General features: G+C 35.2%; 1 protein-coding gene across 8 annotated transcripts in view; it reads left to right on the forward strand.

The window, feature by feature from the left end:
* Positions 1–23,335, forward strand: part of AKAP9 (A-kinase anchoring protein 9) — a 120,814-nt gene that overhangs the window by 37,658 nt on the left and 59,821 nt on the right. For 2 of the 8 annotated variants that reach the window (XM_075082806.1, XM_075082808.1), the window contains exons 5-16: positions 4,091–4,144; positions 4,559–4,729; positions 7,261–7,416; positions 9,361–9,558; positions 10,289–12,733; positions 14,259–14,472; positions 15,295–15,374; positions 17,035–17,173; positions 17,634–17,755; positions 19,116–19,218; positions 19,650–19,848; positions 22,902–22,998. In XM_075082806.1, the coding sequence (XP_074938907.1) occupies positions 4,091–4,144; positions 4,559–4,729; positions 7,261–7,416; positions 9,361–9,558; positions 10,289–12,733; positions 14,259–14,472; positions 15,295–15,374; positions 17,035–17,173; positions 17,634–17,755; positions 19,116–19,218; positions 19,650–19,848; positions 22,902–22,998 (3,978 nt within the window). The remainder of the gene's footprint in view (positions 1–4,090; positions 4,145–4,558; positions 4,730–7,260; positions 7,417–9,360; positions 9,559–10,288; positions 12,734–14,258; positions 14,473–15,294; positions 15,375–17,034; positions 17,174–17,633; positions 17,756–19,115; positions 19,219–19,649; positions 19,849–22,901; positions 22,999–23,335) is intronic. The other 6 variants (XM_075082807.1, XM_075082810.1, XM_075082809.1 and 3 more) reach the window with 5 other exon arrangements.

Here is a 23,335-nt window from a genome sequence, read left to right on the forward strand (position 1 = left end):
CTTCAGCACCTTCTTTTGAGGAATTGGATAAAATTCAGTGATAAGTATTTCTCCCTCTAGGAGACTTATCAGAAATACAATTTTAAGCCAATACAGTTGTCTAAGCACAGTTGAAGGAACCAGTGAATATTTATGTAAGAATTATTGTCTTGAAGAAATTTTATTGTAAATACAGTCTCTTGTTCAGTTTTTGTTCTGCCACCTCTCTAAACACCTATGCTATCAAAGGTAGCAACCGAACTGAAGACTGATAAATCCTTCATATGACCAGACTGCCTTTTGTAACAAATTATTCAGTTTGAGCAAGAATGAGACCTACCTGCATAGTTGTAAATTAAATTATAATGGTGATTAGCTATTTAAGGATATGGTCTAAACTCAGAACTAAGGGAAGTTAGGCTTTTTCCAGCAATTAAAATGTTTTTGGTTTTTATAACTATGTAAGGTAAAGTTGCCCCCATATTATTTTCCATATGCTTCAATTTTACGGTATAACTGAAAGACTCTTCCACCTGATTTCCCCCACCCCTCCCTTATTGACTCTCTTCCCAATTTGCAAAGTCTATGCCTGAAACAATGGTTAATATGAAGTCTACAAAGTTCTTTTTTTTTTAATGTTAATGAAATTCTATACCTCAATCTTAACCGCTATGTAAAGAAGTCTTCTGTTGCATGCTATTAATGTATTAAAAATATATTGAGCCATGATATTTTAAAAAGCTATCAATAGTTATCCTTCAGAAGTTATTAACCATAGTTATATTTTATGATTGTAATTATTTTCATCACAAACTGAAAATGGTTCTCATTTATGGAGTATAAAAAAGAAAAAACGAACTGAAATTCATTTTCCCAGTTTGCCCTAATTGCTAATGTACCTAAGTTTCATATAGTCAGTTGTGACATAACTAGAAAATTGAGGAGAGGCTAAGGACATTGACAGACAGTGTTAGAGATCTAAGTATTATTTTTTGTGAAGGAATCAGGTGTCCTAAATGTAAAAGAAAGGAGGGGAAAAAAATGGAAACATGGGGTAAAATTGTTAATCCATTCAAGATACTTCTATATGTTTCTACCACCAAATCAAAACACTTTTTTAATCAGGAGTCTGCTTGCCAGTCTGTAATAGGTTATATTATTTTCATGCATTAAGGTATTTTCCACATTTTTTTCAGTGATTGAACAGTATTTATTGATCTATGCTGAACACGAATTTGCTCTTTATAAAGAGAAATCTCTGTAGTACTGGCATTAATGTTATAAGTAGTTACACATTATGTATTATTACTGCTATGTCTGAGCATTTCAGGTCTTCTGAGGTCTAAGGAACATTAAGAAGGATATAGTGATTTAATAAATTTAATCCTGACCTCTGGTGGCAATTGTCATGAATCGCTGCCTTAATTCAGTGGTGGAAGTTGATTTTCCTTGTGTTTCTCTGGAAGAAGATTCCTTTCATTTGTCTTAAGCATATGTATTTACCGATGCAATATAAATTATGCTTTTATTTTTAGCCAATAGACTACAAATTATAATTTACTTTATATTAGTAAATACTACTTCTGTGAATTATTTTGAAAATAGAAACAAAGAAAAAAAATCAGACAGAACATCCTTTGAGGAACTTCCATAACCTTAACTTTTTACATGTCTTTTGTTCACCAAAACAGTTGCTCCTGGATAGCTAATGTGTTGTGAAATTTATTTTTCCTTATTTTGTGGTTATTTGTTTATGCAATTGTATCCAGAGCTCTTGTTACTTCTTGCTTCTGTTATCTTAAAATGCTGTGCGGTTTGATTGTTTCTTTGAGTGTTTAATTGTTTGCTGGGGTATGTAACTAAGCACATCGTAAGGACATTTCAGTGTTAAAGGTGAACTGCAAAGCTTTAAAAGAAGAAATTATAGCAGTCTACATCAATAGTGTTTAGGGGCTTGCAGAAGATCTCTATACAGGTAAACTGCTGGGGCCGTGAGACAAAACACAGAAGTCCAATATGGCTTGTGTAGACATCTGTTAACACTGAAGCTGGTATCTGGACTACAGTCTTCATATATTGCAGATGAGTGAAAAAATAATTTTAAATTCAGGTATTTTGAATCTAGTAACTCAGCCCTGGTTTATCTGTCTGCTCTGACACAGCAAAATTTCTGTCACGCCAGAAGTTGCCAGGCTGCTCGCGAGGCTCCCATCAGCACAGCACCCTGCTGCAGCTGCCTGGCGGCTGCTTTTTCCATAAGTTACAGTGCAGTTTGTTGCTTGTCATGTTTCAATTTACACTTCACCAGAAAGCATAAGGCATTTGAAAAGAAAAGGTATCAGATGAGAAACAGCATGGACTACCATGTTGTTGTGGTTCACTTCTGTGGTGTCGAAGAGCTACACTCCAGTGAAATGAGGCGGGATTTCTGAGTTCCAGACAGTTATTTTGAATGTGTATGGCAAAATCCCTTCTATAACTAAAAGGTCTTTTGTAGAAATTTCAGCTGATAAGGAGTCTGGAATATCTAATGAGATAAGTTTTTTTATGTTTTTCCTAGTAGCTCTCATTATGAAGCATCTAAGAGTCTCTGATTATTGCACACAGAAATGATTCACTGGAGGAGAAGCATGTCCTCTGTGGTAGATTACAAGAATCATACGTTACGTCTTTATCAATTAAGCCTAAATAAAATGGGAGTTAAAAAAAGGAAAAGGAGTATTGCATAATAGAGTTTCTATTAAACTAGTAGTGTTATTAATCTGGGACATGTGCAAAAATCTGAATAAAGACATTGGTGCCAGGCACTGTGTAGACACTTGTATATCTGAATGTAGAGTGGACATCTGGCAATAACCAACGACGTGCAGTGCCTGTATTAGTTCTCTGGGCTGCTGTTTGCTGCAATTTTCTTTATTCTTTCTAAAATAAGGTAGTAATCTCTCTGTGGTGTCTTCCTTTTTACTGAGGAAGTCAGGAATTGAAAACGCACTGTATCAGCTCTGCAAATTCTTGTCTAATGCAGGTATATTCCTTCTCTTAATACAAACTCAATGACTATATTGATCCCAATTATAACAGTGTACTTCCATGTCGGGTAACTTACTGATTTCCTCAGGAATGATAGTCCTTTGTAAATAATCCCTGATCTAGACGATGGCAGAAGTCTGAGCAGTATAGCTTCTTTTTTTTGTTGTAACCATAGTATTTGTGTCAGAAATGTGACGATGCCTTTCCATGTCTAGTACCATTATTTTTGTTTCAGGCTCTGATGGAATAAACAGCCCTGAGGGGAAATACAGCTGTTCTTGCTTTCTCATTTTAAAACATTGTTCTGGTGTTTTAAAAGCCTGCCTGACTGTTATGGTTACTCACAAGTACACAGCATATTCTTTTCATTTGGATTTTTTCTGTTTTAACCTGTAACTGCTACTTTGGCTTGTGCTTGCCTTTTGGAGAATCATCATTATTGGTTCACACAGTCTGTAGAACCAAAATTCTCACAGAAGCTGAAAGGGGTTGCAGTGTTAGGTGAGTGAAAGAGGATTTTTTTTTTTTCTCCAGATGTCTTACGTTAAATGTATAATTTCTGCTCTTTTTCAATCTTAAGAAATTCATTCAAATTGAGGATGAGAGTCTATGATACTGCCTTTCATCCTCTATCATGAAATTAGTGACTTTCAGAAATAGTAAATCTTGGTGTATAAATATATTTTAGAAAGCATAACTATGTTTAGTAATATATAGAAATATGAAACATATAATTTAAAAAGCATTAGTACTGTATTTCAGTCATTTAAAGTATAAAGCTTTGCATTGACCTTTAAACCTGAATTCCTTTGTTTTCTTTAGATGTTTAAATTAATAATATGGTTTTGTTTTTAGACAGTAGTATCTATTTTTGCAATTTTGGGTGATTTACTTGTTACCTATGCTTACTATGATGCAATTTACTATATATAAAGCTATTTTGTATTTCAAATTAAATATTTTTGTAGCATAAAAATTCCTGTGGGTCTTCAGCAATCATCACATAAGATTCAAATGAATGGAAAATAGAAATCAAGATTTATTGCAAATAATACTGTATTTAGAAATTGTCTTTATACAGGTAAATGGCTGCAGTTTTGTGACAAGAACAGCTGTACCTGCAGATTTAATCAGGGTACAGTATTGCAAATTGAATCATAATACTAATGGTGAATACTAAAAACCTCAAACAATTTGTTTTGAACAAAAACTATGTTGCTGACTAATACTTTATTTTGCATGCTGTGCTCTGCATCTGCATTGTTTGTTATATATTTATATAGTGTGTCATTAAAATGGAAATGCAAAACCTATTACTACTTCTATTAAGGCTAAGATTATAAAGCAGAACTTGCAGAAACGCTTTATGTCAGTGCTTTTGAAGTGTGAATTATACTAACAAAGGAGGTTACCATGGCAATAAGATCTTCAATGCTGTATTGTATGTTAATGTACTAAGGTGGCATTTTATACAGAATTTGGTATTTGAGTTTACTTGCTGTGATAAAGCATTAAAAAATGGCATGTTAAGGAACTTGGATTAATTTAGGAAGAAGAATTTGGAGTTGGAGAGATTTGTTCTGAGCATGGAATGCAGCACTCTCACACGCAGCTAGAGGTGATGGAAAATGAATTGGCTGGGAAACAGCAAGAGATTGAAGAGCTAAACAGAGAGCTAGAAGAAATGAGGGCAGCATATGGTACAGAAGGATTGCAACAGGTATAATTACCTTATGTTGCTTTCTACTTGCTACTCGGTTACATGCTAAAATGCAGAGCATCACCTGAAAGAGTTCAGACTTAACGGCAGCTGTTCAGAATGCAGTCAGTGTGTGGCATAGAATTACACATAATTTCTTTCAGTCACATACCATGCGCTCTATTTCTTTGAATGGCGTTTCCATTGTGTGTCCTTTTTCTCTGTACTTTGTGACTAAGATTCCAGTCTTCTTCACAGTGACTTTCTTCAAATCAGGAATGGAAAGACAATTTTCTTCAGGAAAAGGCCAAATTCTCTAGTTGTGCAAACACTGCATTTCTTAATACCTTCCTGTACCTCCAAGATCAAAAAACCCTCAGGTTTTACTTCCTGAGGAATGATGTAACTGGGTTGATACTTGAAGCAAAAAGGTATTTGTATGTCAAGACTTCACAGTCTGAAATACAGTGCAACTGTGACAGAATGTTTTAATAAACTTCTAGTAACTTGGGATTACAGGGAAGTATTTCTTACTTCAGCAATACCATTGGAATTTAAAGTTAGGTTTTAAAGTAAAGAATATTAAATACTTATTCTTCCAGTTTAAGCATGTGGTGCAATGCACTGAAGTCAGTGCTTTGTCATGCTTCACGTCTTACTTATCTCTCTCTTTTAATTTGGATTCAGGTCACATAACTGTGGTTTTCTATTTTTTGCGAAGTACTACAGAATACCAAAATTGTTCTAATATTTAGTCATTTTCACCTTCATTAATAATGCACAATTATAATTTTTTCCTGCTTTCATTTGTATTTTATTTCTGAGAATGGATGTCATGTTTTCCACCATATTAGAGTGATCTTTAAGTGGTTGCCCCTGGAGGAGGTTGTTTATCATTCCTTTGTCTGTTGGTCAGTCATTGGTGTTGCATTTTAAGTCAAACTTAGCTTCTAATTACTGTTTCTTGTATCTGTTGTGCTAGACATACTAGTCATAATAAATAACATAAGCATAATTTTAGTTTCTCTCAATTGTGACTCTTGTTAGTTTTTTCCTAAAAAGATGAAAGTGAAAATGTTTGCATTTTTCAAATGGCTGTGATTACTATTTTAAAAATAAACTAAAAAGGTATTAAAACAGCTTGTGCTACGATAATGTCTTAATAGTTGCAGCATATTTTTGTACGATAGTGGTACACTGCATAATATCTCAGTTGAGAAATGCATGTGGTTTATTTTTGAGAAGAAAAAGAATTGTAAAAGGGGCATGCATAAGATACGTTGTGTGCTTTAGTTCTGCCTGTTTGTTAAAAAGATTGAATAAAAGAGTTGAAAATTATCATGTAACAATATGTGGATTGGAACAGATAAATTTAGTTACTCAATTTCATTGAACAGATGCAAAAGGAAAGATATGACACACTTAAGTGTCTGATCTGTTCCTAATTTTCTGTACTGTAACAAACATCTAGTATTTCTGCCAGATCCGTGCCTTTAAAGTAGGAGTTCACTGCAGTGTTCTGAAAAGAACTTTGAAAGAATTTCCTTAAATTCTTTACATAGTTTGGCTTGTTTAAGGAGGGACTTCTGGATTTTATGTCCCACTGAATAATGTCCCTGTCCTCTAAATCAGTAAGCTTTATCTACAAGTGTTATAATTTTACTTCAAGGCTCAGCATGTAACCTGGAGAAGCTTCTTTTTGGGAGCATTGTAAGCAAAATAGTTACAGAAGGTGACTGGTTTAAGAAATTTGCAGTACGTAGAGGTGAAGCTTGCACTAGCCTTGAATGAGTTCAAATTGACAAAGTGAGTTTAAAGTGAGTAACATCTCTGCTTATATAATTGCACATGAAGATAGTCCCAATTAATATTGTAGAATTTCTGGCTGCCTGAGTATAATCCTACAAAAAACCAGAACATTTGCAAAGGATTTTTTTTCTGTGCTTTTATCATTTCTTCATCATTACAAATTACAAAAGATTGATCTATTAAATACGTTGGATCAGTTCTGCAGCTTGAGCTGATTTTCTCATGTAGTTATGAGTAATTTCTCTGGGTTCACAATGTAGGACGCTGCACGGTGTCTATTATATGCTTTTAGTAATGAATGCATTTATTGCACTTTTCAGTGAGATGATATAACTTGCACTTATTGTGGGAAAAGTGTGTGGACATGAATAGTTGTACAAAATTGCTGAAACACTATAAGTAGGTATTCTGGCTTCCTTTATGGTGGTTTGTTTATGTGGCCAGCTTTTTAGTTTAAAAACAATTTATATGTTTAACTAATTAACCTTCTTAAAGGTTCAGAATTTGTATTTGTAAACATGTATTTTATGGAGAGTACATACATATATATATATTGTTAAATGACGGGAAAAAATCTGTTTCTGAAGTATTTACAAATAGGGTTTGTGAAAACAAGTAGGTCTGTGACATCTTTTAAATGGAGAGGTTAGGGATGATATATTCTTACTTTACTAGAATAAGCTAGTATTTTCTTTGTCTGTGGCTTTGATGTGCACTAACAGTTTAAATTTAATCTTTCGTAGCTGCAAGAATTTGAAGCTGCTATCAAAAAAAGAGATGACATTATCACTCAGCTCACTACTAACCTACAGCAGGCACGGAAAGAAAAGGATGAAACTATGAGGGAGTTCTTAGAGCTTACTGAACAAAGTCAAAAACTGCAAATTCAGTTTCAGCATGTAAGTTAGTGCTACCAATGTTTATTGGGGTTTAAAAATTGGTGTCACTTTGGAAGGCTCATAAATGGCTACTTCCTTCAGAAACAGAATATTTTGTGCGTTTTTGAAGAACTGGTCTCTTAGTATAGATCGGCAGTCACTTTACCACTCCTACAGTTATCACTATAGTACCTGGTTTATTGTATTAATTCACTATAAAATAGTAAAGATTAGTCTGTTTTCTTCCCTAGTATGTGATGATAGCTTCTGATGAATACTGGATGATGGCAGTTATCTTAGGGAAAAACACTTCCACAATTAGTTCTCAGAGCTTTGGTCTGAAATCCAACCTGTTCCCTTTGAAATCAAAACAGCCAGCCATCAACTTTAGTGGGCCATCATTTCATGCTCCAGTCCATCCTATATTTTTGGGTAAAACCTGCTTATTGTGGTGTTACTAGAAGGTAATTTAAGTAATAAAGCAAGCTTCAGAGAAGCATTTGTTCCAGAAGCACTAGTGATTGAGGTGCCATGGGCACTTAATTTGCGTGACTACAGTTTAGAGTGTTGCGGTTGAATGTTTTAGTATTTTGTACTGTTTAAATAGCTCATATAGTGTTTTTTTTTTATTCAGGTGGATTATAATCTGAAGCCTGACGTTTTATTATTAAAAATCTCATTCTGGGAACAGTAATTACACGTGGTTCATTTTACTACTTAGAAATGTTTCTGAAACCCTGCTGTCCTGTGCAAGCTTACTATAAAACAATCTAATATTAAATATTATTTTTATTGGTCATCCCAAAAGAAAAAGAATATTTCAGTTCCTCCTAAAAGAACGTATAAAATTTTAGAATCATAGAATCATTAAGGTTGGAAAATACCTCTAGGATCACCAAGTCCAATTGTCAGCCCAACCCTACCGTGTGTCCTAAACCATGCCCCCAGGTGCCACGTCTACACGATTTTTGAACACCTCCAGGGGTGGTGACTCTACCACCTCTCTGGACAGCCTGTTCCAATGCCTGACCACTCTTTCAGTAAAGAAAGTTTTCCTAATATCCAATCTAAACCTCCCCTGAGGAAGCTTGAGGCCATTTCCTCTTGTCCTATTGGTTGTTACTTGGGAGAAGAGACCAACACCCACCTCACTACAGCCTCCTTTCAGGTAGTTGTAGAGAATTACAAGGTCTCCCCTCAGCCTCCTCTTCTGCAGACTAAACAGACCCAGTTCCCTCAGCTGTTCCTCATAAGACTTGCTCTCCAGACCCTTCACCAGCTTCATTGTCCTTCTCTGGACACGCTCCAGCAACTCAATGTCCCTCTTGTAGTGAGGGGCCCAAAAGTGAACCCAGTATTCAATGTGCGGCCTCACCAGTGCCGAGTACAGGGGCACCATCGCTTCCCTCCTCCTGCTGGCCATACTATTCCTGATACAAGCCAGGATGCCGTTGGCCTTCTTGGCCACCTGGGCACACTGCTGGCTCATGTTCAGCTAGTTGTCAACCAACACCCCCAGGTCCTTCTCCGCCAGGCAGCTTTCAAGCCACTCTTCCCCAAGCCTGTAGCGTTGCATGGGGTTGTTTGACCCAAGTGCAGGACCCGGCACTTGGCCTTGTAGAGCCTCATACAGTTGACCTCAGCCCATTGATCCAGTCTGTCTAGATCCCTCTACAGAGCCTTCCTACCCTCAAGCAGATCAACACTCCCACCCAACTTGGTGCCATCTGCAAACTTACTGAGGGTGCACTCAATCCCCTCATCCAGATAATTGATAAAGATATTAAACGAGACTGGCCCCAAAACTGAGCCTTGGGGAACACTCCTTGTGACTGGTCGCCAAGTTTTGCAATAGTCTTCGGGCTTGTGATGTGGAAGAAGAAAATAAAGATCAATCTTTCTGTGGTGCAAGCTATTTCTGAAAAAGTTGAAGTATTTTAGGCTTTATTTTTCTTAACATTCAAGTTGCAGGCAAGTGAAGCCCTAAGGAACACCAGCCATAGTTGCACAGCTGCTGATCTATTGCAAGCCAAGCAACAGATACTTTCACATCAGCAGCAGCTAGAAGAAAAAGAATGTCTGCTGAAGAATTATCAGAAAAAGAATGAAGAATGTGAAATGCAGATAACACATCTTCAAGATAAAATCACAACATATGAATTGGTACGTTCTTTACTAGAAAGAACTCTTTTCCTAATTTCTTTTTCTTTTCAGGATTTTATTCCTTTGAAATTTAAGGGCCAAAGCACAGATTGTGAGTGTGCTGCATATAATGCGTACAAATATTTTAAGTTTTTAAGACTGCTACTGTTAACTAACACATACTATGTGTATAGTTTAAATTTTTATGTCAGTATTATATATGTTTTAAAAGAATTGAACAAATATTTACAACAAATGATGAAACTGTACTGTATATTAGAATTCTTTCATTATATGACATTATTTTGTAAAAAGAATTTAAAATAACCACTTAACGATCTTTTCTGTCTTATTTTAATTATCCTTCATGGAAAACATCTTAGAAGTACGTAAAAAATTCAGATGTCATTAAAAGTAACAAGAGGCAAAGTTTTCAGTGGATTGCACCAAATTTATTTTTGTTTTTGAAGTATCTGAGCACAACTGGAAAAAATGGAAGTGATGGGTGGGTTTTTTGTCTGTTTGATTGGGTGTTTTTTCTGGAGGGAGGCGAGGGAGCAGGGATTGTCACTTTTTCCAAAGGTACAGTAAACCTTCAAATGAGTTCAACAAATAATTTATACTTAGTTCTTATAAATGATCACTAGCCTTCTAAAGAAAGGCATTGTGTTTAAATAGCTAAGTCTATAAATGCTTACATATTCAGATAATGAACTAAAAATAAGGGTATGGTTTTGCTAATTTTTTAAAGGAAAAACACAAAAATGAGGGAGAAGATTTGAGTAAACTACAAGAAAATGCAGCATTAGTTGAAAAGCTGGAAGCAAAACTTCGAGAAGAAGAAAAAAGTTCATTTCAGCTTAAGGAAAAATTATCAGATGTCAGTAACTTACTTGAAGAATTGAAAGAACAGATTTCTCTAAAGAACCAGGAGATGAGTAATATGAGAGTTGAACTTACCACCTACAAACAGAAAGAAAGACAGTGTTCTGATGAAATAAAACAATTAATGGGAACTGTGGAAGAATTGCAGAAACGATGTTACAAAGACAGTCAGTCTGAAGCTGACATTGTGCAAAGAATGGAATTGGAGACACAAAGAAGACTGGCACAACTTCAGGCTGAATTAGATGAAATGCATGGCCGGCAGATTGTACAAATGAAGCAAGAATTAATTAAGCAACATGCGATGGAAATAGAACAGCGTCTTTTGCAACAAAAAGTAGAATTGGAGAAAACTTCAAGTCTATGTTCAAATGAGAATGTTAATAAAGATCAAATGCATTTAATGAATATTAAAATTAAAGAATTGAATATGAAATTGCAAGGTGCTGATAATGAAAGGGAAAAAATAAAGCAAGAATTGTCACAACAAATGGAAGTTATTGCAGCAGAGAAGTCTTTTCAACAAACTCAAATTGAAGATCTTTTCCAAGAATTGAATTTTTCAAGAGAGCAGGTTCAAAGAGCCAAACAAACTATAGTGGATATGGAATGTAGATTGAATGAAGCTGAAAAATACCAGTTTGTGATTGAAGATTTAAAAACTCAGCTGGCTTCTGCCTCTGAATTTAGGAAGGAATTGGAATTAAAACATGAGGCAGAAGTCACAAATTACAAAATAAAACTTGAAATGCTAGAAAGGGAGAAGGATGCAGTTTTGGACAGGATGGCAGAATCTCAAGAATCAGAACTAGAGAGGCTGAGAACAAAGCTTCTGTTTAGTCATGAAGAGGAGCTTTCCAGACTTAAAGAAGACTTACAAAAAGAGCACATGGTGAACATGGAAAGCCTTAAAGACAACTTGAATATGCAGCATAAACAGCAGTTAGATGAGGTGCAAAATGAAATGAGTCACAAGATAGAAGCCATGCAGTATGAAAAGGATGACTTAATCACAAAGCAAAATCAGTTGATGTTAGAGATTTCAAATCTAAAAGATTTACAGGAGTCTGTTGTAAAGTCTCAGTCTGAAGAAATGACACTTCAGATCCATGAGCTGCAGAAGGAGATTGAAGTGCTTAGGCAAGAGGAAAAAGAAAAAGGTACCCTTGAACAAGAAATTCAAGAGCTGCAGCTTAAAACCACATTGATGCAGGAACAGATGAGGGAGAGAGAAGATAACCTTCAAAAAAAATGTTCAGAACTTGAAACACAAAATAACCTTCTTAAGGGGGAAAACAAAATTCTGGAAGAGAAATTAAAATGTATGTTGGTAAGCTCTGAAGAAGATGTCATTTTTAATAACAGTGCTAGCTTTAGGTCAGAAATTTTGGACTTGCAAAAAAGAATAGAAAAGCTGATTACTGAAAATGAGCAACTTAAAAACCAAAATGGTCAACTCCAAGAGGATACTGAAAGGCAGAAGTGTGCCTTTTCATTTACTGAGAGAAAACTTGAAGCTAATTATAAAGAGCTGCAGAAAGAATATGCAAGCCTTCTGAAGGCAAAAACTGAGTTGGAAGAGAACAAGAATAAGCAGGAAACTGAATATAAAAACAATCTCAAAGCTCTGAATGAAAAACTTCACTTGCAAAGCAGTAGACCAGTTTTATTTAAAACTAAAACTTCTGGTTTTGAAGGGAGTACAGAAATAAAGGTGTCTAGGGCAGACACATTTGAGGCTGGAGAAGTTACTGAGAAAGACGCGACAGAACTTATGGAAAAGCTTGAGGTCACGCAGCGTGAGAAACTGGAATTATCCCTGAGACTTTCTGATCTCTCTGAACAGTTGAAGTCAAAGCATAGTGAAATTTGTCATTTAAATGAAAAAGTCAAATCCTTAAAAGATGAGAAAGAACAAGTTCTAGCAAAATGTAGAGAACTAGAAGTCATAATTAGCCATGCTCAGAGAGGAAATAGTAGTAGTAATGACCCTAAGACAAAATGCTCTAAAGGAAAAGCTCTAAAGACTGCTGCTCCAGCATCTGAAAGTAGAGATGAAACCCCTGGTCCAGAGAATAAAATTGATGAAGGAATAAATGTAAGAGGAAATCTGGGTTTGGATAAAGATACCAGTCATGAGGTAACAAAAAGAAAGGATGTTCAGCAAATATTGAAACGAGAACAGCAGTCTCTTGTAGAACATTTGCATGGGATGACAGACAGCCTGACAGATGAAATATCATTAATATCCATTACACAGAGCGAAAATAATAATCTTCAGCAGCAAGTGGATGCCTTAAAATCAGAACAGGTACGTTACATAAAGCAGTATGGAAAATAATTTACCTATGAAAATTTGTAGGAACTTGCACTTAGAAATTTGCATCATATTTTTCCTGTTAGCTCCTTTAAAGTACAGGTGTGTGGTCATATGTCTGTGGCAGTGTGGCCAGTGGTTGAAATGACCAGAATGATAACCATAGTCAGTGTGTATGAGGATGGTATTTTTCAGTGAAACAAATACTCTTCTCTTACATTTAATTAAATCGACAACAACAACAAAAGGTAAGGACAACACATCTAGAGTACTTCATGCTTCGATATAGCATTTCACTAATTTAATTTGGGTGAAAACTGAATCAGGACATAATTTTTTAATCTGTGACTAGCTTTTCAGTTTTCTAAGTGCTCGTTCGAACAATGTAAAGAGATAATGAAGCTCTTGACTTCTCAGTCATCTTTCATCTTGTGAAATACTAACCTTCCATTATCAAAATGCTGTTATCACTTCTTAAGAAATATATCTGGATGTGAGTGTGAGAAGTATGTGAAGATGTCTATCATGTGATTCTAACCAATCTCTACATTTTGCTGGACAAATTTTGCTGGACAAATTTTGCTTGTATTTTTTTGTATTTTAAATGAATTGCAGATGGTATGGAAAGGATTGCTGTTTGCCAATAAAAATAGCTAAGTATTGAATTACCAGTATTTAATTAGGTACTGGAATCATAATTTTGGTTTTAAATTTATATACAGTGATGAAGTTGAATAGTATGCTGCAAGAAGTATGCAACTAAGTTTTCTGTAGAAATAATGTTAACAATTTGCTTTTTTTCATGTCTAAAAATCCACCTAACAGTGAACTAATACCACCACTGCCTAATTTCATGTCACATTGTAATTAATTCATTTTCTAAGAAATAAAATCACAACTAAAGCCACATTGTGAGATTATAGAAGAGAGCTACAGATGTATAATGTTTTTTTTTTTTAATGAGGATGTGATAAAGTTCTGGTACTTTACTGCTATAGAACTAAAAAATCATTATGGTCCAGAGGTGTCTAAAAACCTTTTCAAACTTGGACTCTAAATAGCTCATTATTGGCATATCCTAAACATGTTTTTGCTTTAGTAATAACATCCCCAGAAGAGCAGACTAGAACTACAAGCCTTGGAAATCAATGTTTTTAAGGTCTGCTTTTAACACAGTCTTTTTTCTGTATTTGGAGTGAACTGTCTGAACTTATTGGTAGTGATATCGCTTTCTCTTCATTGGGATAAAATTCATTGGGGTTTTATTGCTGCAAAATAGGAATGGAAGCATACCGAGTTATGTTGATTTTAGTTCAGTTTTTATTTTCAGCTGAAGAAGTGACATACTATTTGGTTACAATTCAGTTTTCTGAACTGTATATATTTAAATTTACCTAATGCATACCATACATGCAGCATTCCATTCAACACATTATTAATTTCTGAAATTTGTAAAGATGGGACATATTTGTTTTCTTATTTCTCACTTCTTGTAACATGTGTTTGTTTTTATATAAAGACTGATCTACAGCTACAGATGGAAGCACAGCGCATTTGCCTATCACTGATTTATTCAGCTCATGTAGACCAAGTTCGTGAGTACTTGAAAGCAGAAAAAGAGAGTGCACTTTGCAGTCTTAAAGAGGAGCTTGTACGTAGTCACCTACAAGAGATGAATGATCTTAAAAAAATGCACCAGCTGGAGCTCCAGACCTTGAAAATTCAACAAGCAGGTAACTTGACCAGAAGGGACTGAAGCTCTTGATTTGAAAAACAGTGTCTTTAAAAGAAAACAAGCACAAGAGTTTGTGCATGTAGCTGTCCAATAAATTGCTTTTGCAGAACATTTTGAAGTGTTTTTGCACCAAATTATTTACCCATTACGAATAGTCTATTACTCGGGTACTTAAAAAAAAACAACAAAACCACTCAACCAGAACTAATGGTAATATAAAAAGAAAAGGAATAGGAAATATTGCAACTCATGTTTTGTTATTTGTATTAGGACAATTAATTGTAAAGAACTATATAATATTTTCACCTATAAAGTTGTATTCCTTACTGAAATAATAAGCAAATGCATCAGCAAAATATTTTTGGGCTTGTTTCATTCTCTGTTCTTTGAATTCCTGCATTGGCTCCCTGCCCACATTAAATAAGCTGCTTTGTTACTACTACTTCGCTACTACTTTTTGCCTCAGTGAGCTTTTATGTTACCATGCTGGTTTTCTATCCCTACTTTTTCTGTCATTCCATGATTTGCCCATGTGTAATTTTTTGGCATAAGTTCTTTCCCCTCCAGTATTTTTCTGTAAAGTTTGATCTTTCTAGAGCTTACTAACACCCAAAGCCATTTCTTAGAGCTTACTCCTTTTGAACACGCAGTTCTACCATAACAATTGAATCTCTGTGTGGTGGAACAAAAAGAGGGGAACAAAAAAAATATGCCTTTCTAAGAGCTGAAGAGGCACCCTCACTGAGGCAGAAAATCAAGCCTTTAAAAAGTTGTTGTGCATATAGTGTTTAAAAATAATATGAATAATTTGTGTTCATAGATGATGAAGTCAAATCTGCAGAAAGACTTATAGAAAAACTGAATGAAGCTGTAACTGAGGAATGTTCTAGGTTTGGTCAGGTAAGACTTAACGAAGAGTCTTTTTTAAAATGGAAATTTTGAAAACAAAAGATTATGTGTACACTAAGTCATCATAGTTTTCTACACCATTTTTAACAGGTTTTCTTTGCAGCTTTTCTTTTTGCATTGATCTCCAAATAGAGACTGCTAAACCTGGTCTTCCAAAACAGCATTGCAAGGGGTTTTGTATTTTTTTTTCCCCTAAACTCTTTTATGTCCTTGTCCAGGCAATTATTCTGTCTTATACTTAGTCTTGATCTTCTGTGTAATGTTTGTCTTACGTCTACTAGTCTGGAAGCATTTTTTTTCTTTCTGTATGTCTCTGGCTATAAGTTCTTGATTTAACAGGGGTCTGATGTCATGCATATATTGACATGCAGGGCATCACTCTCTCATCTGCAGTAAGGCAGTCATTTCTTTCTTAGCTGCAGCATATCTTTCAGAGATTTAAAAGTGTCTAAGAATCTACCAAACTTGCTGTCTATATTGTTTTCAGTAATTAAATATTATAGTCAAAACTAGAAGTTTGTTTTAGTTTCTGTTCTAGTATCAGCCACCATAATATTATTTTGCTATATCCCTTTTGTAGACTACTAGGAATCAATGGCCCTTACAAGAGCTTTTGACAGGCAATCAAGTTACTTGTTAAACTTATTTCTGGATAAGTTAAGTTACTTTCGTCACTCATAAGCCATGGTTTTCCAGTTTAAAATACTTCAAATGGTTGGTTTTTCTGGTGGTTTTTTTTTTCCTTCTTTGCTAGACTTTATTGAACACCTTTTTGGAAAAGTGGGTAGCTGAACTTTTTTACTTTAGAGCCAGCATAGGAGAGATTAAGCAGGTCTCCATGATAGCTCATAGAAAGCAGCAGCTGAATGAGAGTCTTTGGCATTAGTTGTTTCATTGCTGGGAAGAACGCTGCCAATCTGTATGATTCCATGTTGAGATTTTGGAGAAATTATGATTTTACTTTTGTAAGTCGAATTTGGTGTCTATTGATCCCAAAATCTTTAAATAAAGAATCCCACTGTGTGCTCTGTGCAGGCCAATTTTCTTTTCAAGTATCATTTATCTTCAGAAATGATATGGATAAATCTTCTGTTTGCCTACTCATTGTAAATATGGCAGCTATTCTGCTGGCCACACAGCACCAACAAACATGAGGCATTCTGTTTCTGATTTACTTGAGTTTTCTTCTGCCTTTTATCTTATTTGTTCAGTACTTAAGAACAAGATGAATTGTAATCTCTAAAAAGAGACAAATTTCTGTCATAGGGAATCCTTCTTCCAAGTAAAATTGCAGTTTAAGAGAATGAGACATTTACAATGTAAATTTGCTTTCAACATTAATAAAGGAGGCCTTTCTATGCAAGATTTTAATACTGGGCAGTTTCAAATTAAATAGTCATGCCAACATGCATGTATTTATGTTATAGCTGAAAAGTCTTCCCATACTTGTTTCTTTTATCAGGAGTTTTGGAGATTGTCTAGGTTCTTGTGACTCCACAGAACATCTATGCCATCATTTTCACAGAAGATAATATGCACAAAATACTACATTCCTGCCACCATTTTTCTTATTTTCTTTGTGAATTGTGATTGATAAATTAATAAACAGTTCTTCACTGTTTTATTTTCCTTTGTTTCATTTGTTGTGCAGGTTTTGTGTGACAATCAGAATGAACATTCTTCAGCTGCTGTAGAAGTTGGCGACAGGGAACAGGATATTTTCCATAGACCTGCTGCTGTGAGAGAAAAACTGGGTGTAGAATTACCAATACACAGAGGTCAAGCTCAAGGTAATGGCATTGTACTATCATGCTGGTTAAAAAACAACAACAACAACAACAAAACCACAAACAAACAAAAAACCATTTCAAGTATTTCAGACTGACAATTATGCCATTAGTTTTTCATGTTCTGATTAATGAGCCTAAATAGCTGCTTTGGAGATTTCCTCACTATTCTGAACCACTTTTATTTTTTATTATAACTATTTTCTTGTGCTGTTGTCATTATAGTGGAAATCAGTGAAAAAATGTTGGGTTTTTCTTCCCACCTCCTTTTGTAGAAGAAGCTAGCAGCTCTAGCAAAAAAATCTTATATACCAATACTATATAAAAATCCATCCAAAATTTGGAAGGAACCTCACTTGTTTCAATAATATGTAATATTTATGAGGTAGTTTTTCAGTGGTGAACTTGTGAACAATTCACTATATTAAAATTTATGGTAAAATGATTTCATTTTTTTTAAAAGTCCCTGGTTATCTGTGTAATTTAGCTGTGCAAGAGCGTATGGATGCACTTCTACACAAGATAATGGAAGAATACAGTAGGCTGAAAGCCCTTCAAACACAGCTGATGAAGGATTGTAAGCAGGTAAACGTTTTGTAGCATATGAGTGTACGAGCATTTGAATTTTCTCCGTTGCATGAATTCCCTCTGGATGATCAAAGAATGTGTTTGAAATTGTGCTTATGTATCCTGGTTGAGTGGCAGAGCAAGGCAAGGATTTGATGGAGAGTGGAGAAGGCTGCTACCAGTGTCACAGAATCATGGAATGGCTGAGGTTAGAAGGCACATCTGGAATTTAATTCAACCCCTTGAACAAAGCAGAGTCAGCTAGAGGAGGTTGCCCAGGACTGTATCCATCTGAATTTTGAATATCATAGAATCATTAAGGTTGGAGAGGACCTCTAGGATCATCAAGTCCAACGAGGACTTGTATTGGTCCAGTATTGACCCATTATGTACACCACTAGTTATTGGCTTCCAACTGGATTTTGTGCCACTGATCACAACCTTTTGAGCCCAGCAGCTCAGCCAGTTTTCAGTTGGCCTCTCCATCCCCATTCTTCAAAAGTTTGTCTTTGGGCATGTAATGGGAGATGGTGTTGAAAGGTTGGCCAGGTATGATATCCCCTTCATAAATCCGTACTAACTACTCCCAAATGGAGTATCTTCTCGGCTTCCTGTGTTTGGAAATGGTTTCCAGGATTATTTGCTCTGTCGCCTTCCCAGAGGTCAAAGTGAGGTTGACTTGCCTATAGTTCCTCAAATCTTCCTTCTTTCTCGAAGGTAGGAGTGCTTTTATCTAGTCCTCAGAAACCTCCTTCAGTCACCATGACCTTTGAAAGATAATTGAGAATGGCCTCACAATAGCATAGACAAGCTCCCTCAGCTCTCCTTGGTGTATCCCATCAGGCACCACTAAATTGTTCGCTAACCTGATCCTCCTCCACCAAGGTTGTCTTCCTTGTTCCAAACTTTTGCGCTCATCTCAGGGACTCCTAAAGACAAATTTTATCAGTAAATATGGAGTTAGGTACTTCCATGTATTAAATAGAGTACTTTAACCAATTATATCTAGAGATATAGTCAAATGTCTTGATGGGTATACATGTACAAAAAAAAAAAAATTTGTATGTGAAAACTGCATCTTGGACCTGTGCAGGGTATTAGTGTCTTCCTCTCCTTCTTGGAGTTTCGGGTATTATAACTGAACAGTTTATATCCAGAGAGGAGTTTGAGATTTACAGTGGACATTTTGCACAGTTGGGTCAACTAGCTATAAATGTATACAGTCATTCAGGCTGTAAAATGAAACGTTTTTACACTGGTTACACTCTCTTATGCATTGACCACCAATTTTTCTTATATGTTTATAATTACAATTAATATTTTTGCATTATTGCTAGACAAATTGTTGTAATTTGTATTTACTTGATTTTTTTTTTAGGTCAAAGAACCATGGCTGTCTTCAGAAAGGAGGAAGGAGGAGGAACCTAGTAATCTGGAAATAAGAAAGGAATGTCTGCAGACGTCTTCACAGGGTCTAATGGGTAAAAAGATGCATATGCTGTATTTAATGTGTGTGTTTGTGTTCAGAGAGAGAGAAAGACAATGACTTTAAATTTTAACTGATTCATAGCTTACTACAACTTGAAGCACATAAGAGATTTTTGCAGATTTTGCAGTATGATACTCTGATTTTCTTAAATCTCTAAAATATTTTGGAATTATATTCTGTGAAACAGTTTTGTTCTTTTTCAGTTTTCCACAGTTAAAGTTCTGTTACCCCTATCAAATATAGTTTTGCAAAATGGAAGATTAAGTTATAGTTATTTGTTATGGAAAAGTAGTTGATACGATATCAAAAGAAATTCTTAACTACTTAACTAATTTTCAGTCCATCACTGCTAACAACCTGGGAAAGAGTTAATTTATGCTAATGTAATTTATTCCCCCTCCCCTTCAAATAACCTACATGTAGATCCTAAGGTTCAAGAATACTTTTTGAAGGAGATACAGAACCTTAAAACACAACTTGAAGAACAGCATGCTCAAGAACTGGAGCACATCCGGTCCTATTTCCAACAGCAGCTGAAAGAAAGTGAAGAGAGGTACACTACAGAGATTGTCCATATGCAGGATAAGCTTCAGAGTGCTGGGGCATCCTGTGACCACATGAGGTATTAATCAGTTCTTTAATGCTTATAACTTTGCACTGTGTATAAAAAGAAGTGCTTCAGATAACCATTTGTGTAAAGCTACATGTTTTACTACAGAATTTGAGAAATTCTTTATAAACATATTACTCCTATGTTGGTCTGTTCCTTCAAGAGTTGTTAAGGGTGTTATGAAGAAATGACATGAAGATGCAGCATTCAGAATTTATTACATTTTAATAGTTAATAGAGGAAGATTTTGTAATTAGAATAATGCATAAATATAATTTGATATATATGTGCTTTTTAGCAGTAATTTCAAAATTTCAAACTCAACAGACCACTTTTAACCCTTGAAATTCCAGGCAATATGCTCTATATCTCATGTAGCATAGTTGCATGAAATTGAAGATTGTCTGGGATGATATGTAGCAAAGTTTGTGGCAGAGTTGAGGTCCACTTAACACATTCTGGCTTTCACCAAGTCATGGGCCATGGACACACTCACTGGCCTCCTCCTGGCCCTGACTACTGTGGCCATTCAAACCTGAGAGAGTTGCAGGTGCCTTGGGGGGTTCCTGACAACTGTGGAGCCTCCTGCTGTTCCGATTCTTTCACTGCCTCCTTGGATGTGTTCAATGAGTGGTGGGTGCTTTTGACTGTGCTCTGTTCAGTGTCATCTCTGGTTTCCTGTTCTGCCATTTTTGACCCTTGTATTCCTTCTTTTTGTTTCATTTACTATACTGCAAAGCCACTCAATTTCTCTGCATTCTTCTTTCATCTGAATCTGCCTTCTGTGAGAGAGAACTATGAGGGTTTGTTAGTCAGACCAGTGCCCGACTGTAAAAGGGAAACAGGTGTACACAGTGGCAGTAGAAAATACTACTAAGAAAAGGGGAAAATTGTCTAGATGTTTCTAGAAATTTAAATATTTTATATATGTACCATGGTACTCTCTTAAAAAACAAAAGTACTGTGGTAGGATAAATCCTTAGAAGCAGAGAGAAATTAAGATAAAAGTATTTTCCTTCAACCGTGACCCATCAGAAGCCAACAGCTGTTTTTCCCTTATTGTTTGATTACAGCCTGTTCTCTAGCAATCTGTGTTTTTCTATCTTTCAAAAAGTTTTCCTTTCATTCCTTAAAATATATTTCTAGTCTTGGAAGTAGCAAGTAAAGTAACCAATTTGTTTTTCCTCACACTAATTAATATTTGTGTGTACTTGTTTTGAGGTGAGTGAGAGGTCCAAGTGCTGCAGACATTTATGCATCTCTAAGACTAAGGCTGTATGTCATTGTTTTCCACTATCCGCCTTGTAGAACCAGTACACATTTATTAGCCTGGGCTGAGTTTTAAGTGATTGTATGGCTTCTTAATTAATTACTTTTTAATCCTTTTTAAAAAAAATACAAGCTGTGAGCATTTTCAAAATGCATTTTGTGAAACTGTATATTGCTGTATGTGTGTTAGCCAGGACAAGTTATAAATATTCATGTACGATTTTGGAATTATTTTTAAACGGGTAGTTAGTGTTCTGATTTAGTCCATGATAACTATTCACCTACAATACTCAAAACTAATTTAATGCATATTTAATGAGCATTTAGAGCGATTATCGGTATTATAAGCTAACAGAATAGAGAAGATATTTCCTATTAACGTTTGCATTCTTCTAGCTCTCATACCTGAAGTTCAGGTTTTAAACATTAAAATGAAACTGGAATTTTACAGGAAAAGTTCCTAGATCAGTCCATAAATTGTTTTCTAATAACCTGGTATGGAGGTCTGTCTCATTACATCTCAAGCCTCAAGATGAGTCTTTTAATGGTGTGGTCAGTAACCTATTGAATGATCTGTTACATACTCAGTCTCCATACCTGGTTTGTTGCTGCATCTTTTAAACTAAGATCTAAGGAGGAGTATATAGCTGTGGCCAAGCCTAGGAAATTTTTGGGGACATTTTCCTCTGGTGGTGTATCATATTGTAACATAAGAAAAGAAAAAAGAGGAAATCGGTTGCTAGTGTTCATTAATCAAATTAAACATGAATGCTAAAAGTAATGGATTACTATTCGTAGGTAAAAATGTCACAAGTTTTATAAAATTACCATTCTGGACTCCTTTTCAGGGTTATCTAAACCAGCATTCAGATTTGAGCAAAAGAATCTTCATGGCCTCTGTAAAACCCTAGTGTAGTTAAGATTGTAAGTCTCACAGACAATAAATTTATCTTCTAACTTAATCTATTTTGTACTCTCTCTTTTAGCAAGAGATTTGTGTCTTTGTTGTAGCAGATCACAAATACAGAAGGAGATACAGGGGTTTTTTTCTTTTTAGGTAGTTTGATACTGTATCTTATCCTTTTGGCAATGTATTTCCATTAAGTCTTCTTCAGTATGTAGTGAAGGGGGAGCTGGAGTTTTGGTGGTATGTGGCGTTGTTTTGGTTTTTACTGATTTCTAGCACTCTGAATATATAGAGCAGTTATGTTAGAGAAGACAGTCTCTGAGTATCATTCAGCATGTTGTTATCTAAATATAAAATGAATCATGTTGGATTTCTTACTCTTTTCATGTGTATGCCTCATCTATAGAACACAAGAAGGCAAATGTTGCATCTGTTGATAAGCATCAATTTAAGAGAATCAAAATAAATATAACCATTTTCTAGGTGTTTTTATGGCTTCATACACATAGCCATTCTGCTTTCTCTCATATCTTAATGATTCAAACAGGCGGTTTTGTCTTCATCTTAACTGTGTATAGTTATTAAGAACAAAATATTCTCGGGTAGCTTTAAAAGTAAATTGTGAGGTCCTTGGCAAAACTGGTGTTAAGATGTGTTATATTGAGAGGAAAAGCTAGCGTTTGGAAGGCAGATGAATTATAAAGTCAAGCATATGAAATTACTGGCACCAGGAAAGGTGTGTTCTGAGGAAAATATTTGCAGTTATTGGTCTTTAAATAGATATAATGTATATGTGTATTCATATAATACATATTTGAATAGAGAAAAAAGTTACATTGAAATATTGATTATTTTTTTTCCCCTCCCTCTGCTTCTTTTACCTTTTTAGTGTATCTACAGATTCACAAATAAAGCTAAAAGAAGTCTTCAGGGAAGTGAAGTGCACTGAAGATCTTCATCAGCAAAGAACAGATGAAGCACTGGAGGTATTGTGTAACTCAGTTGACAGCTAATATACATATGGTCAATATAATTTAGATGCTTTAGGTTCTAAGATGAAATTGAAATATGGACTACTATTTGGTAGTAGTGTAGTAATTACCATGTTAGTACTATGCTATACTATTAGATGGTCCATGTTAGAGGAAAAAGATTTAAATTTTGCTGAAAAAATTTTCTGGAAATTATGAGCAATAAAGCTTGTTTTATTGGTCCTGGGTTTTAATTTTTTTTTTTCCTCCTTTGAAACAACATTTGGTTTAGGCTACTTCTTACTAAAGTGGAAAAAATTAGTGTTCAAATTCTGGGATTTCTTCACGAGTC

The sequence above is a fragment of the Phalacrocorax aristotelis genome, chromosome 2, assembly GCF_949628215.1.
Source record: "Phalacrocorax aristotelis chromosome 2, bGulAri2.1, whole genome shotgun sequence".
Lineage (NCBI taxonomy): Eukaryota > Metazoa > Chordata > Aves > Suliformes > Phalacrocoracidae > Phalacrocorax > Phalacrocorax aristotelis.